The sequence below is a fragment of the Tursiops truncatus genome, chromosome 3 (assembly GCF_011762595.2).
Source record: "Tursiops truncatus isolate mTurTru1 chromosome 3, mTurTru1.mat.Y, whole genome shotgun sequence".
Taxonomy (NCBI): Eukaryota; Metazoa; Chordata; class Mammalia; order Artiodactyla; family Delphinidae; genus Tursiops; species Tursiops truncatus.
The window spans coordinates 163,610,490-163,621,309 of NC_047036.1; the positions used below are offsets into that span (position 1 = coordinate 163,610,490).

Consider the following 10,820-nt stretch of genomic DNA (forward strand, 5'->3'; position numbering starts at 1 on the left):
TGGTGGTGGTTAATTCTAAGGGCCCTTAAGGGTATTTGGGAAAGGCTCTAGCCCAGTTTAGGTCAGGCGCTGCATGTTACAAACACTAACTCCGATCAGAACCCTTACACAACCCTGTGAGGTGGGTACCCTCGTTATCGACCACGTGACGGATGGGGAAAATGAGACCCAGGGAGGTTAACATGTCCAAAGCGACAAGGCTAGAAAGTGGTGGAGCTGAGATTCGAACCCGGCTCCAGAGTCCGTGCTGCTTAGCTGCTGTGCACGTAGTAGGAGCTCCTTAGCTTAGCTGCTGTGCACGTAGTAGGAGCTCCACGTATGGTTAGTGAAAATGCAATATTTATTGTCAGGGAACTGATAGCTGCGCGCGCGGTGCGACTTCCAGCCCCTCCCCCGCCCCCGCCCCCCAATCCGCGGTCTCCACAGGCCCCGCCCCGGTCCCGCCCCGCCCTTCCCCGAGAGGGGCCCCTCCTCCCACGCCTGGGCGGGGCCGGCGCGGGATCCGGGTGGCTGCGGGCAGCGGTGGCGGCTGTGGCTGCGGGGTCCGGGTCGCAGTCAGGGCCAGGTCGCAGCGAGTTCGGAGGCGGAACGTCTGAGGGCGGCGTCCCCACGCGAGGTGACCCCGTCGGAGGGAGCGCACCCTAACCCGCGCCTCCGCGTCTCAGCAGGTCTTGGGGGGGACAGGGGCTTAGGGGGAGGCCCGGGGCCTGGGAACAAAGGCAGGCAGCGGGGGACGCCTCCTCCCTCGCCCCCACCCAGCTGGGCTCATCGGGGAGCGTTAATGGGGCGCGGGCGGGGCAGACAGCCCAGCCGGGGACAAGAGATGGGACCATATGGTGATGGGAAGAAGCTCCTGAGCTCCCCTGCACCTGCTGGGGCGCCCCACATCTAGTGACGGGGGACAGTGTCAAGCCCTCCGGGGTCCCTTACCTAGTGGCAGGCTTGAGGGAGAGTCGGCAGATTGTCAGAAAGAGGTGGGACCGGCTGACAGGTGGGCTGAGGCTGGGGGATGGGGCGGGGCGGGGGCCCCCATACCGGCGGCCCTGCCCTGCATGGGGAAAGGCTTCCTGCCTTTCTCTTCCCCTCCTCAAACTCGTTCTCCCGGAACACGGGGTGGGGCGGAGGGCTGGGCAGGAAAGGGGGGCTAGTTGGGTCCTCCTTTAAAGTGGAAAAAAGCCCCGCGGGGCAGTTGAGAAATGGCTTTGCCAGGGGTTCCTATGCTGGTTGTTCCCATTCACCCAGGCCTTCTGGAGCCTCCCTGTGAGGCTCAGGGAGCAGCCATAAACAGCTGGGGAAACTGAGGCCATGAGGGCTGAGGGGGAGAGCTGGATCCAAATGAAGCAGCCCAGCCGTGGGGACAGATTGCCAGGAAAGGCAGGACCAGGGGGTCGTGGTGGTGGCTGAGGGTGGTCTTGCGTTTGAGGACCGTCATTCTGGCCTCCGTGGACTGAAGCCGGGGCTGGGGTGAGTCAGCCCTACTGGGAGGGAGATGGGCCCGGCCCCTTGGACAAACAGAAGGTGGCAGTACCCATGTGGTGGTAGAGCTGGGCTTTAAACCTGGGGTGTATCCACTGAAAGCCCCCTCCCCATGGGGATCAGGGAAGGAGTTAAAGTTGGCTTGGGTGGGGGCAGGCAGGTGGCCAACACCTGCCAAAGTCAACACCCAGGCCCTGAGGGGGACTCTATCCAGCTGGCAACCCCCCCTCCCCCCAGCTCACACCTGGGCCACACCAGCTGCTCACCCTGGGGCAAAGTCCACACCTGCACCTTCCGCAGGGTCTGGTTCCTCCGTGGCCAGATGGGGCACCCCCAACCTGGGCCCTTGCATTTGACAAACATCCCCATTTTCCAGAAGAGGACACTGAGGCCCAGAGAGGGCCAGTGACGCATCCGGGGTCTGTTGGCTTCCAAGTGGCAGAGCGGGGATTTGAGTCCAGGTCTGGTGTAGACACTGGAGCCATTCCTGGTGGGTTTTTTTTCCCTACAGGGCTCCAGCCCTCCCCTCCCAGGAGGCTCCGTGCCAAGATGGCGTCAGCTGGAGATCCCCCAACGGGCCAGCGGGATGCGGCAGACCAGAACTTCGACTACATGTTCAAGCTGCTGCTCATCGGCAACAGCAGCGTGGGCAAGACGTCCTTTCTGTTCCGATACGCCGACGACTCCTTCACGCCCGCTTTTGTCAGCACTGTGGGCATCGACTTCAAGGTCAAGACCGTCTACCGCCACGACAAGAGGATCAAGCTGCAGATCTGGGTGGGCCAGGCGGCTGTCTGGGGGTCTGCTGGCCAGGCAGGGGCTGGGGTTCCTCCAGGGAAGTCCGGGCGAGGGTGTAGGGCTGTGGGGAGGGTCTGGGTGAGGACAAGTGTCCAGAGTCGAGGAGGGGGCTTGGAGTAGGTGTGAAGAGGAGCAGGGGTTATTATCTATGAGGTGAATTCATCAGGATGAGGGGGATGTGCCCTGCCCTGTAGGGTCTGAGGGGGAGACAGTACTAACCCAAGTTGGGTTAGAAGACCTGGTGACCAATGGAGAAGAGGTTTGGGTCCCCTCTCGGGGCAAGCCCAGAGGCCCCCACTGAGCCTCTTCAGAGCCATGCTCTTTTTCCCAAAGCGCCTGCCGGTAATGATTGTCATGGTAACGAGCATCAGGCTGTCTGCATCAAGGTGGTAGCCTCTGGCCCACGTGGTTCTTTTTTTTTCTTTTTTTTCTTTTTTTTTTTTTCACGTGGTTCTTATTTGTGGTCATGAAGCTGGTTCTTGGAGATGAGGTCAGAAGGGCTTACAAGTCTTCGAAAGGCCACTGACCCCTCAGACCGGAACCCCTCAAGGACAGGGGACATGTCTCCACCGATAGACTAGAGATTACACGGGCAGGCCCATGTTTCTCCCATTAGACCAGGGGGCTGTGAGGGCAGATCCATGTCTTGCTCATCAAACTGGGGCTATAAGGCTGGGAGACTGGAGCCTCAGACAGGGGCCTCCAGGAGTGGGGTGGGGAATAGAGTGGCTTCTAGACGCCTGACCCCACTGTGTGCCCAGGACACGGCAGGCCAGGAGCGCTACCGTACAATCACCACAGCCTACTACCGCGGAGCCATGGGCTTCCTGCTCATGTATGACGTCGCCAACCAGGAGTCCTTTGCCGCCGTGCAGGACTGGTGAGTGCTTGCTGACCACTGACCCCCTGACCTTTGCCCTCTCCCCCTGACCCTAATCTCTGGCCTAACACAGCCCCTCAAACTCCACAGGGCCACGCAGATCAAGACCTACTCCTGGGACAACGCTCAAGTCATCCTCGTGGGGAACAAGTGTGACCTGGAGGACGAGCGTGTCGTGCCCACTGAGGAAGGCCAAAGGCTCGCTGACGACCTTGGTTAGTGCCCAGCCTGGGCCACAGGCCTGGGACCTCCCAGAACCAAACCTCCAACCCTGTGCTTGAGTCCCAGGTCCAACCACTGTCACCAACCCTTTGCCCTTTGAAGATCTGCCCAGAAAAATATCCACTTGTATACCACCTGCTGCATTTCATTTCAGAGGATTCACCCACAGATACCCTTTACCGCCCCACTGCCCTGGGAACCCAGACGCAGCAAAACCACTTCTGGGAATTTATCCTACAGACATCCACTTCCCATGTGGGAAGTGGCGGGTATATCAAATTGCTGCACCGTTAGTGGAGGGAAACCTTGGCAACCTCCCAAGTGTTTCACGGTGGGGGAAGCAGCTACACATAAACTATAGTCACATGGTGGAATACTACGCAGCTGTAAGAAAGGATGAGGACCTTCTTTATGTTCTGGGGTCTCCGGGTATGTGGTTAAGTGGAAAAAGCAAACTGCAGAAAGGTGAGTATGGCTTCTTCCTTTAGTCCAGTGGTCAGCAAACTTTTTCTTTTCTTTTCTTCTCTTTTTTTTTTTGCTCCTTGTGGGATCTTAATTCCCCAACCAGGAATTGAACCCGTGCCCCCTTCAGTGGACGCGTGGAGCCCTAACCACTGGACCACCAGGGAATTCCCCAGCAAACATTTTCTTAAAGGGCTAAATAGGAAATGTTTTCAGTCCTAGGGTCTGTGTCACAACCACTCAGCTCTGCCTGAAAGCAGCCATAGATAATACATCAATGAATGAGCATGAAATAAAACTTTATTTACAAAAATAGGTAACAGCACCTGAAACTAACTTGATAACATGATATTGTAAATCAACTGTATTTCAGTAAAAAAAAAAAAAAAAAAATAGGTGACAGGCCAGATTTGGCCTGCAGCTCAAAGTTTGCCAACCCCTGCATTAGTGTATAAAAAGGGTGAGAATAAGGATATTATACTTATGTTTGCTTAAAGGAACTCTGGAAGGATACAGAAGGATCTAGTAACAGTGGTGACCTGGGTGTCTCAGACCTGGCAGGCCAGGGCACCAGAGTGGGAGGGGGACTTTTCAGTCTACCTTTCTGAATCAGGTAAATGGATTATCAATTCAAAGTTTAAGCTAAAAGAAAATCTTATCTTGGAGTATTCTAGTATTCTAGGCCCTCCCCAGGACTTTCCTTGCGGGAGGCATTGTAACCTCTCTGGGGGAGGGCAGGTTAAGGACCCAGACTCTGGAGCTAGAATCCCCTTCTACAACCTACTAGCTGTGTGACCTCGGGCACCTCACCTACCCTCTCTGTGCTTCCATTTCTCCATCTAGGAAACAGGTGAAAACCACATCTACTTCATAGGGCTGGCTGTTAGAAAGATTAAGCAAATGCTGGCCATGATTGAACATTAACTCCTGTTATTTCTCGATTGCTTTGTGATCTCGCACCGGTGACTTCAGCTCTCTGGGCTTGCCCTTCCTCATGTGTGAAATGCAGATAATAACAGCCCCACCTCCTCAGGTTGTCAGGAGGGTTAAACGAGTCATGACGTGTGAAGCAGTTCTGACAGAGTCCGGCATACGTGTAGATTGCATCGAAGCATTAGCTAGCATGATTGTGAACTGTTGCTGATGCTTGTACATAAAACCTAAGGGATTTACTATCTGACCCTTTACAGAAAAAGTTTGCAGACCCCTGGAGCATAACGGTCCTCTTTCTCTTTTTTTTTTCTTGCCATCGTTTGTTGGAGAAACTGGGTCTTTGTTCTGTGGAATGTCTCCGTTTGGGGTTTGACTCTGCTCCCTCGTGGTGCCACTTAACCTGCTCCCTTGTCCCCTGTGTCTTCTGGGAACCTCATTCTGGGTCTCATTAACAGGTGTGCTGGGGAGTCAGCTTTTGGTGGCCGGCCGTGGGCTAGAATACTTGAGGATGCTGCTCACACCTTCCTTTTTTTTTTTTTTTTTTTTCTGGCTGCGCAGCAAGTGGGATCTTAGTTCCCCAACCAGGGATCAAACCCGCACCCCCTGCAGTGGAAGCACGGAGTCTTAACCACTGGACTGCCAGAGAAGTCCCCTGCCCACACCTTCTTGCAGAAAACATCTAGTGCCTGGTGTGAGGGGAGATTCCCACTCGGGCATTAAATTTAAAACATTAGAGGACAAAGTGGGAGATAGAATTCGATCCCAATTTTGTAAGAAAAAAGGCACATACATGTGCACACACACACATAACCCCTACAAACCGAACCCCAACGATTATGTATTTATATATATATATATATATATATATATATATATATATATTTTTTTTTTTTTTTTTTTTTGCGGTACGCGGCCCTCTCACTGTTGTGGCCTCTCCCGTTGCGGAGCACAGGCTCCGGACGCGCAGGCTCAGCAGCCATGGCTCACGGGCCCAGCCACTCCGCGGCATGTGGGATCTTCCCGGACCGGGGCACGAACCCGTGTCCCCTGCATCGGCAGGCGGACTCTCAGCCACTGCGCCACCAGGGAAGCCCTATGTATTTGTATTTTTAAAAAGAGTGGAAAACTAAATATCAAAACACCAATAGTAATTGCTTCTGGGTGATGAGGTTACACACAGCTTTTCTATATTTCTTGATATTTTTCAGTAGTTTCTAGTTTCTCCAGTGAATGCGTATTTATAACCAGAAAAAAAGTATTCAAAAAGAAAAAAAACTTCAGATTATTTGAGGCAGAGCCAGACACAATTAAGGAAATGCCAAATTTGCCTAGGAAGACAGAGGGGTGACATTGATGATCGCCAGACTGAGACTAGAGATCTGTTTTTGTGCCCTGCCTCTGTCATTCATCTGTCCATCCAGCTATCCATCCATCCATCTACACATCCATTCATTCGTCCATCCATCTACACATCCATTCATCCATCCATCCATCTGTACATCCATCCATCCATCTGTTCAATCAATCATTCAGTCAGTGGTTTCCAAGCGTCCGCTCTATGCCAGGCACTGGGCTGCAGTTGTGGACAAGGCAGACAGACATCCTGTCCTCTTGGCGCTGGTGTGCTAGTAGCAGAGACGTAGTAAATGGATAATTACACACGTAACTAATTACAATGACATTTTTGTAGTGCTGCATGATAATGACAAGTGCTGGGATAGAGGACTGTTTACCCTGTGATGTGTGTAATATGGTGGACGTTTTTCTGAATTTCTGGCCTACCTTGGGGATGGCAGATGGGAACACATTGGGGACCATTCAGGGACAGCTCCCAGCAAGCAGAGCTTGAACCAGCCTTTTAAGGGTGCAGGAAGGTCTGTCATTTATTCCCTTACTTGCAGGTTGGTGGGCCACTTCTTATAGCCTAGGGACCCTGGGCAGGTCCCCAAAGCATTTGTACCACCTCTCACCTTTTCCAGGAGGGATAAACTTTTTTTTAATGAGAAAAAGTTATGATGGTCACTACGATGCTAAGAATATATTCAAAGCTACCTCGGCATCCCCTTCCCCAAAGGGAATCAGCCAGCCTGCCCTCCCTCCCGAGGCCCAAGGTGATACACTAGAAATGTTTAATCTTTTAGTATTCCAACCAGGCAGCCTGGTTGTGTTCCCTGTATGAATTTACATGAGTGACTTTCCTTCTGTGTGCCCCAGTTTTCCCATCTGTAAAATGGGCTATAATAGTATAGGTACTTCCCTGGCAGTCCAGTGGTTAGGATTCCACGCTGCCACTACAGGGAGCATGGGTTCAGTCCCTGGTTGGGGAACTAAGATCCTGCAAGCTGTGCGGTGTGGCCAAAAAAGAAAGTATAAATCTTAGAGCATCCTTAAATGAGTTAATTTATGTAAAGGGCTTAGAAAAATTGCCTGCTGCGTAGTAAGCATGATGTAAGCACTGCCTATTATTATTATTATTGTTATTATCATTTTTAGTGCATTCTGTAGGCCAGGAACCGTGTGCACTGTATGCTCCCTACAAACTCTTTGAAACCTGCCATTCGCTGGGTGACAGAGGTTGCAAACTGGTAGCCCCTGGGCTGAAGCCAGTCCTCAGCCGGTGCTCAGTCCTCTGTTTTATTGGACCTAGAACATATGTTCCAGAACATGTGAAACACTTGGCTCCATTTAGAAGGTCCACATAAATATCTGGCTCTGTGGGCGCCCTGGCTGTGCCTTCCTGTGCAGCAGAAATTGAATAGAAGATGAGCCCCACTTACACAGGGGCACCCCCATATCCGCTGGACACCAGAATGTTACTGCCTGGGCTCTTGCTGCCACTGCCTTGTGACAAAGAGATACGCAAGGTAGTACAGGCAAGGGCTGCTGTCACAGATTTCTACCAGCAGCAGCAGCAGCATTGTGCCCACTTTACCAAAGAGCAAACTGAGCCTCAGAGAGACTAAGGCCCTCAGTCAAGGTCCCACAGCTGCCCTAAGGGCAGAACTGGGCTTGGAACCCAGGTTCGGGTGATGCTACAGTCCAGGCTCTGCCCCCCAGGGTCTCACAGCTCTTCCCATCTTATGCCCCTGCAGGTTTCAAGTTCTTTGAGGCCAGCGCCAAGGAGAACATCAACGTGAAGCAGGTCTTCGAGCGCCTGGTGGATGTCATCTGCGAGAAGATGAATGAGTCCCTGGAACCCAGCTCCAGCCCGGGCAGCAATGGGAAAGGCCCGGCCTTGGGGGACACCCCACTCCCGCATACCAGCAGCTGCCCCTGCTAGAGATGATCCCTCACCCCCACCCACCCCCTCCTGCCTCGGCAGGGACAGTGACTGAGGCATGAGCCACAAGGGCTGTTTCCAAGCTCAGGGCGCCCCCTCCCCTCCCATCAGCCGCATCCCCCTGTCCCCTGCCAACTCCCGCATGGCGCATTCTCTGGCCATGGCCACCAGCCTGCCCCAGCAGCCCCTTTCACAGGCTCCAGACCCTGGGGACTCCGCACTGCAGGCAGAGTCTGGGGATGGGGCATCTTCGTGGGGGTAGTGCGGGCAGCGTGTCCCATCCCGCCTGGTGGAGGGGCATCCACAGTGCCTTCTGGGTTAGAACCACTTATCCACATCCGTTTCTTTGTCGGGCATTGTTTGGAGTTCACGCGCTGGCCAAAGATGGTTCTTCTTCTCCCTCGTGCAGCGGGGATTCTCATACTTCATCCCCGGAGATGTGGAAGGCGGCTCCTTTCTCAGGGTCACCCAGTCTGCTTGTGAACCTTCTCAGACCTCGAGGCTCCAAGGCAGGGTGGTGATTTAGTCCTCCCAGAACCCTCCTTTCAGGCCTGCACATCCTCTGCCTGTGAAAGCAGTATTAAAGCAGCTTTTCCCGTTGTAAGAGAAGAGGGAGTCAGACCCCCCCCACATCCCCCGTTCCCCAGCCTGGCTTCAGGGACCACAGAAGTGCCTTCTGAGCTTCCCCGGAATTCCACATCACCCACGACCCTGCCACTGTTTCAGCTTATCCACTTCATCCCTGATCCAGAATTGAATTCTGGAACTATGGGCCACATGGGGCCGGGCAGAGAATCACCCAACCCTTGGCGTTCCTGCTGGGGACTTTCTACCGGAAGTTAACTCAGAGTCAGGAGCCTGGGCTCTCCTGCCCAGACCTGCCTCCTCCGGGCCCTGTTTGGCTGGTAATGGTTTAAGCAAGGTTCTTTCCACATCCGACATCCTGCTAGAAAAGGAAATTGAGCAATGTTCCTGTTTTCCTGTGCTGGCTGGTTGCTCTCCATGTAAGGACTTTGGCCCCTTCCACTTGAAAAAGCTTGAAGGCGCAGTGTTGGCTTCCTGGGCCATGTCATCGCTAGGGTCCAGTGATGTTCTCTAATGGAAGAGTCACTCGAAAGAATGCTTTGGGGTTGGGCTGGAGGGGCGAGAAGGCAGGGTTGGGTAACTGCTGTGGCCGCTTGCATTTCACAGGTGCAGCTGGGGAGTGGCAGGCTGATGGGGGATGGGCGGGGAACCAGGCTCCCTGGTTGAGGCACTAGTGGGGAGCCCACCAGCTTGGGGTCCCCAGCTACCAGGGGCTCCTGCTGAGAGATGATGTGCAGTTTGGGGATCTACATCTTGACACATACACCCCCCAGCCCCATCCTCAGCTCAGTGGCCCTTCCTGCCCACCAGAGTCCAAACCTGGTGACATGAGACCTTCTTCTACCCTGGAACACTGACACTCCAGAACTTGACAGACACTGTGAGAATGGCCAAGCATATGGTTTGTCCAGTCTCCCAGCCCCTGGTGCCAAAATGACTTCCTGTAAGCTTAAGGATCTCTGCTGCTTCCTTCCAAGAGTGGGGAAGGTCTGCTTCAAGTTTAATGTAGTTCTTACTTTTATAGAAGCTGGAGATTGAATTTATTTCTAGAGGGCCCTGTTCACCCCCAAACCATGGGCTGTCCTTAGAGCTTCAAAGTGGGGATATCTTTGTCTACCAACAACTGTACTGTGATGAAAAGGACAAGTTGTTGGAAATGCACCATGAGAGAGCATCTGAAGGTTTGGGGTGGGAGTCAAAAATGTTAATTGCTAAAAAAAAAAATGTTAATTGCTTTAACATAAAAGAGAAAGTAAAGCAGCTAGAAAAAGGCTTCTTGAGATGCACCATGGCCTGTCGAGACCCTGTTGGTCAGTTCATTTTCCTTAAACGGCTGCCAGAAAAAAATGGTGGTTCAGAGTGTCACTATCTGAGGGACAAGCTGACTTGTCATCTCCCGTGTGATAAAAACAACAGCTCTGGCTGTATCTTGTACCTGATCTGGCCTAAGCTTTCTGTTTACACAAGATTTTTCACCAGTTCAGCTTCAAGTAGTAACTGAGACAGCTGCCTCTGGGCTCTCTTAAGACTGGGAATGACGTAGGAGAATTTTTCTTGCTTCTTCTAAAAATAATGTAAGTTTTTATTTTGTGAGGTTTTTAGGGGGGAGCTTTCACTCCTGATGGTCTCTGAGAAACTGAAACTGATGTCCTCAAAGATCACTAGGAGAGAATGGGAGTTTGCTGAGTTTACAAACAAAAATTAAGCCAAAGGCTGTGGGAAAACAGCTTCCCAACTCCAGGGAGGCTGGCATCTGGGGAGGTCACTTGAGGATGTATCCTGCATCTGTGCTGTGCCTTCTCACCATTTGCTTTCAGCAACTTGTCCTTCCACAGGCAATTTCAGTGGGAAATTGCCATGACTGCCATCTGGGGTTATGCTTTTTTTCTTTTTCTTTCTTTGGCTTCTCTGGGGATCATGTTCTTGTATCTTTCTCTCCTACCCCACTGGAAAAAAAAAAAAAAAAAAACCAAGTAAGTGGTGAAATTTGATCTCAGTGTTGAAGTGCTGATTCCCCTAACTGGCTTCTCCCCAATGATCCCAAAACACACTATAGAGAGAGCTCTGGACCTGATCATTTATATTCTGGGTGTGGTTCTCCTGTGTAAGCCATTCTTGGATGTCCACTTATAAAGATGTGCTCTTTTCTCCACAAGAAAAACAATTAAAGTTGTTACGCCCAGA

At 52.5% G+C, this 10,820-nt stretch overlaps 1 protein-coding gene across 3 annotated transcripts; it reads left to right on the top strand.

Annotated features, from left to right (window-relative positions):
- Nucleotides 1–467: 467 nt before the first annotated feature.
- RAB3D (RAB3D, member RAS oncogene family) lies at nt 468–10,820 on the top strand. Of its 3 annotated transcripts, none has more exons than XM_033854249.2 (5): nt 468–616; nt 1,988–2,253; nt 3,036–3,154; nt 3,245–3,369; nt 7,864–10,820. In XM_033854249.2, exons 2-5 carry the CDS (start codon nt 2,026–2,028, stop codon nt 8,049–8,051), a joined length of 660 nt encoding a protein of 219 aa, XP_033710140.1. In that variant the 5' UTR covers nt 468–616; nt 1,988–2,025; the 3' UTR covers nt 8,052–10,820. The 3 variants fall into 3 exon arrangements, with proteins under 3 accessions (XP_033710140.1, XP_033710141.1, XP_033710142.1); XM_033854250.2 differs by having other exon boundaries at nt 495–668; XM_033854251.2 differs by lacking the exon at nt 468–616 and adding an exon at nt 1,204–1,464.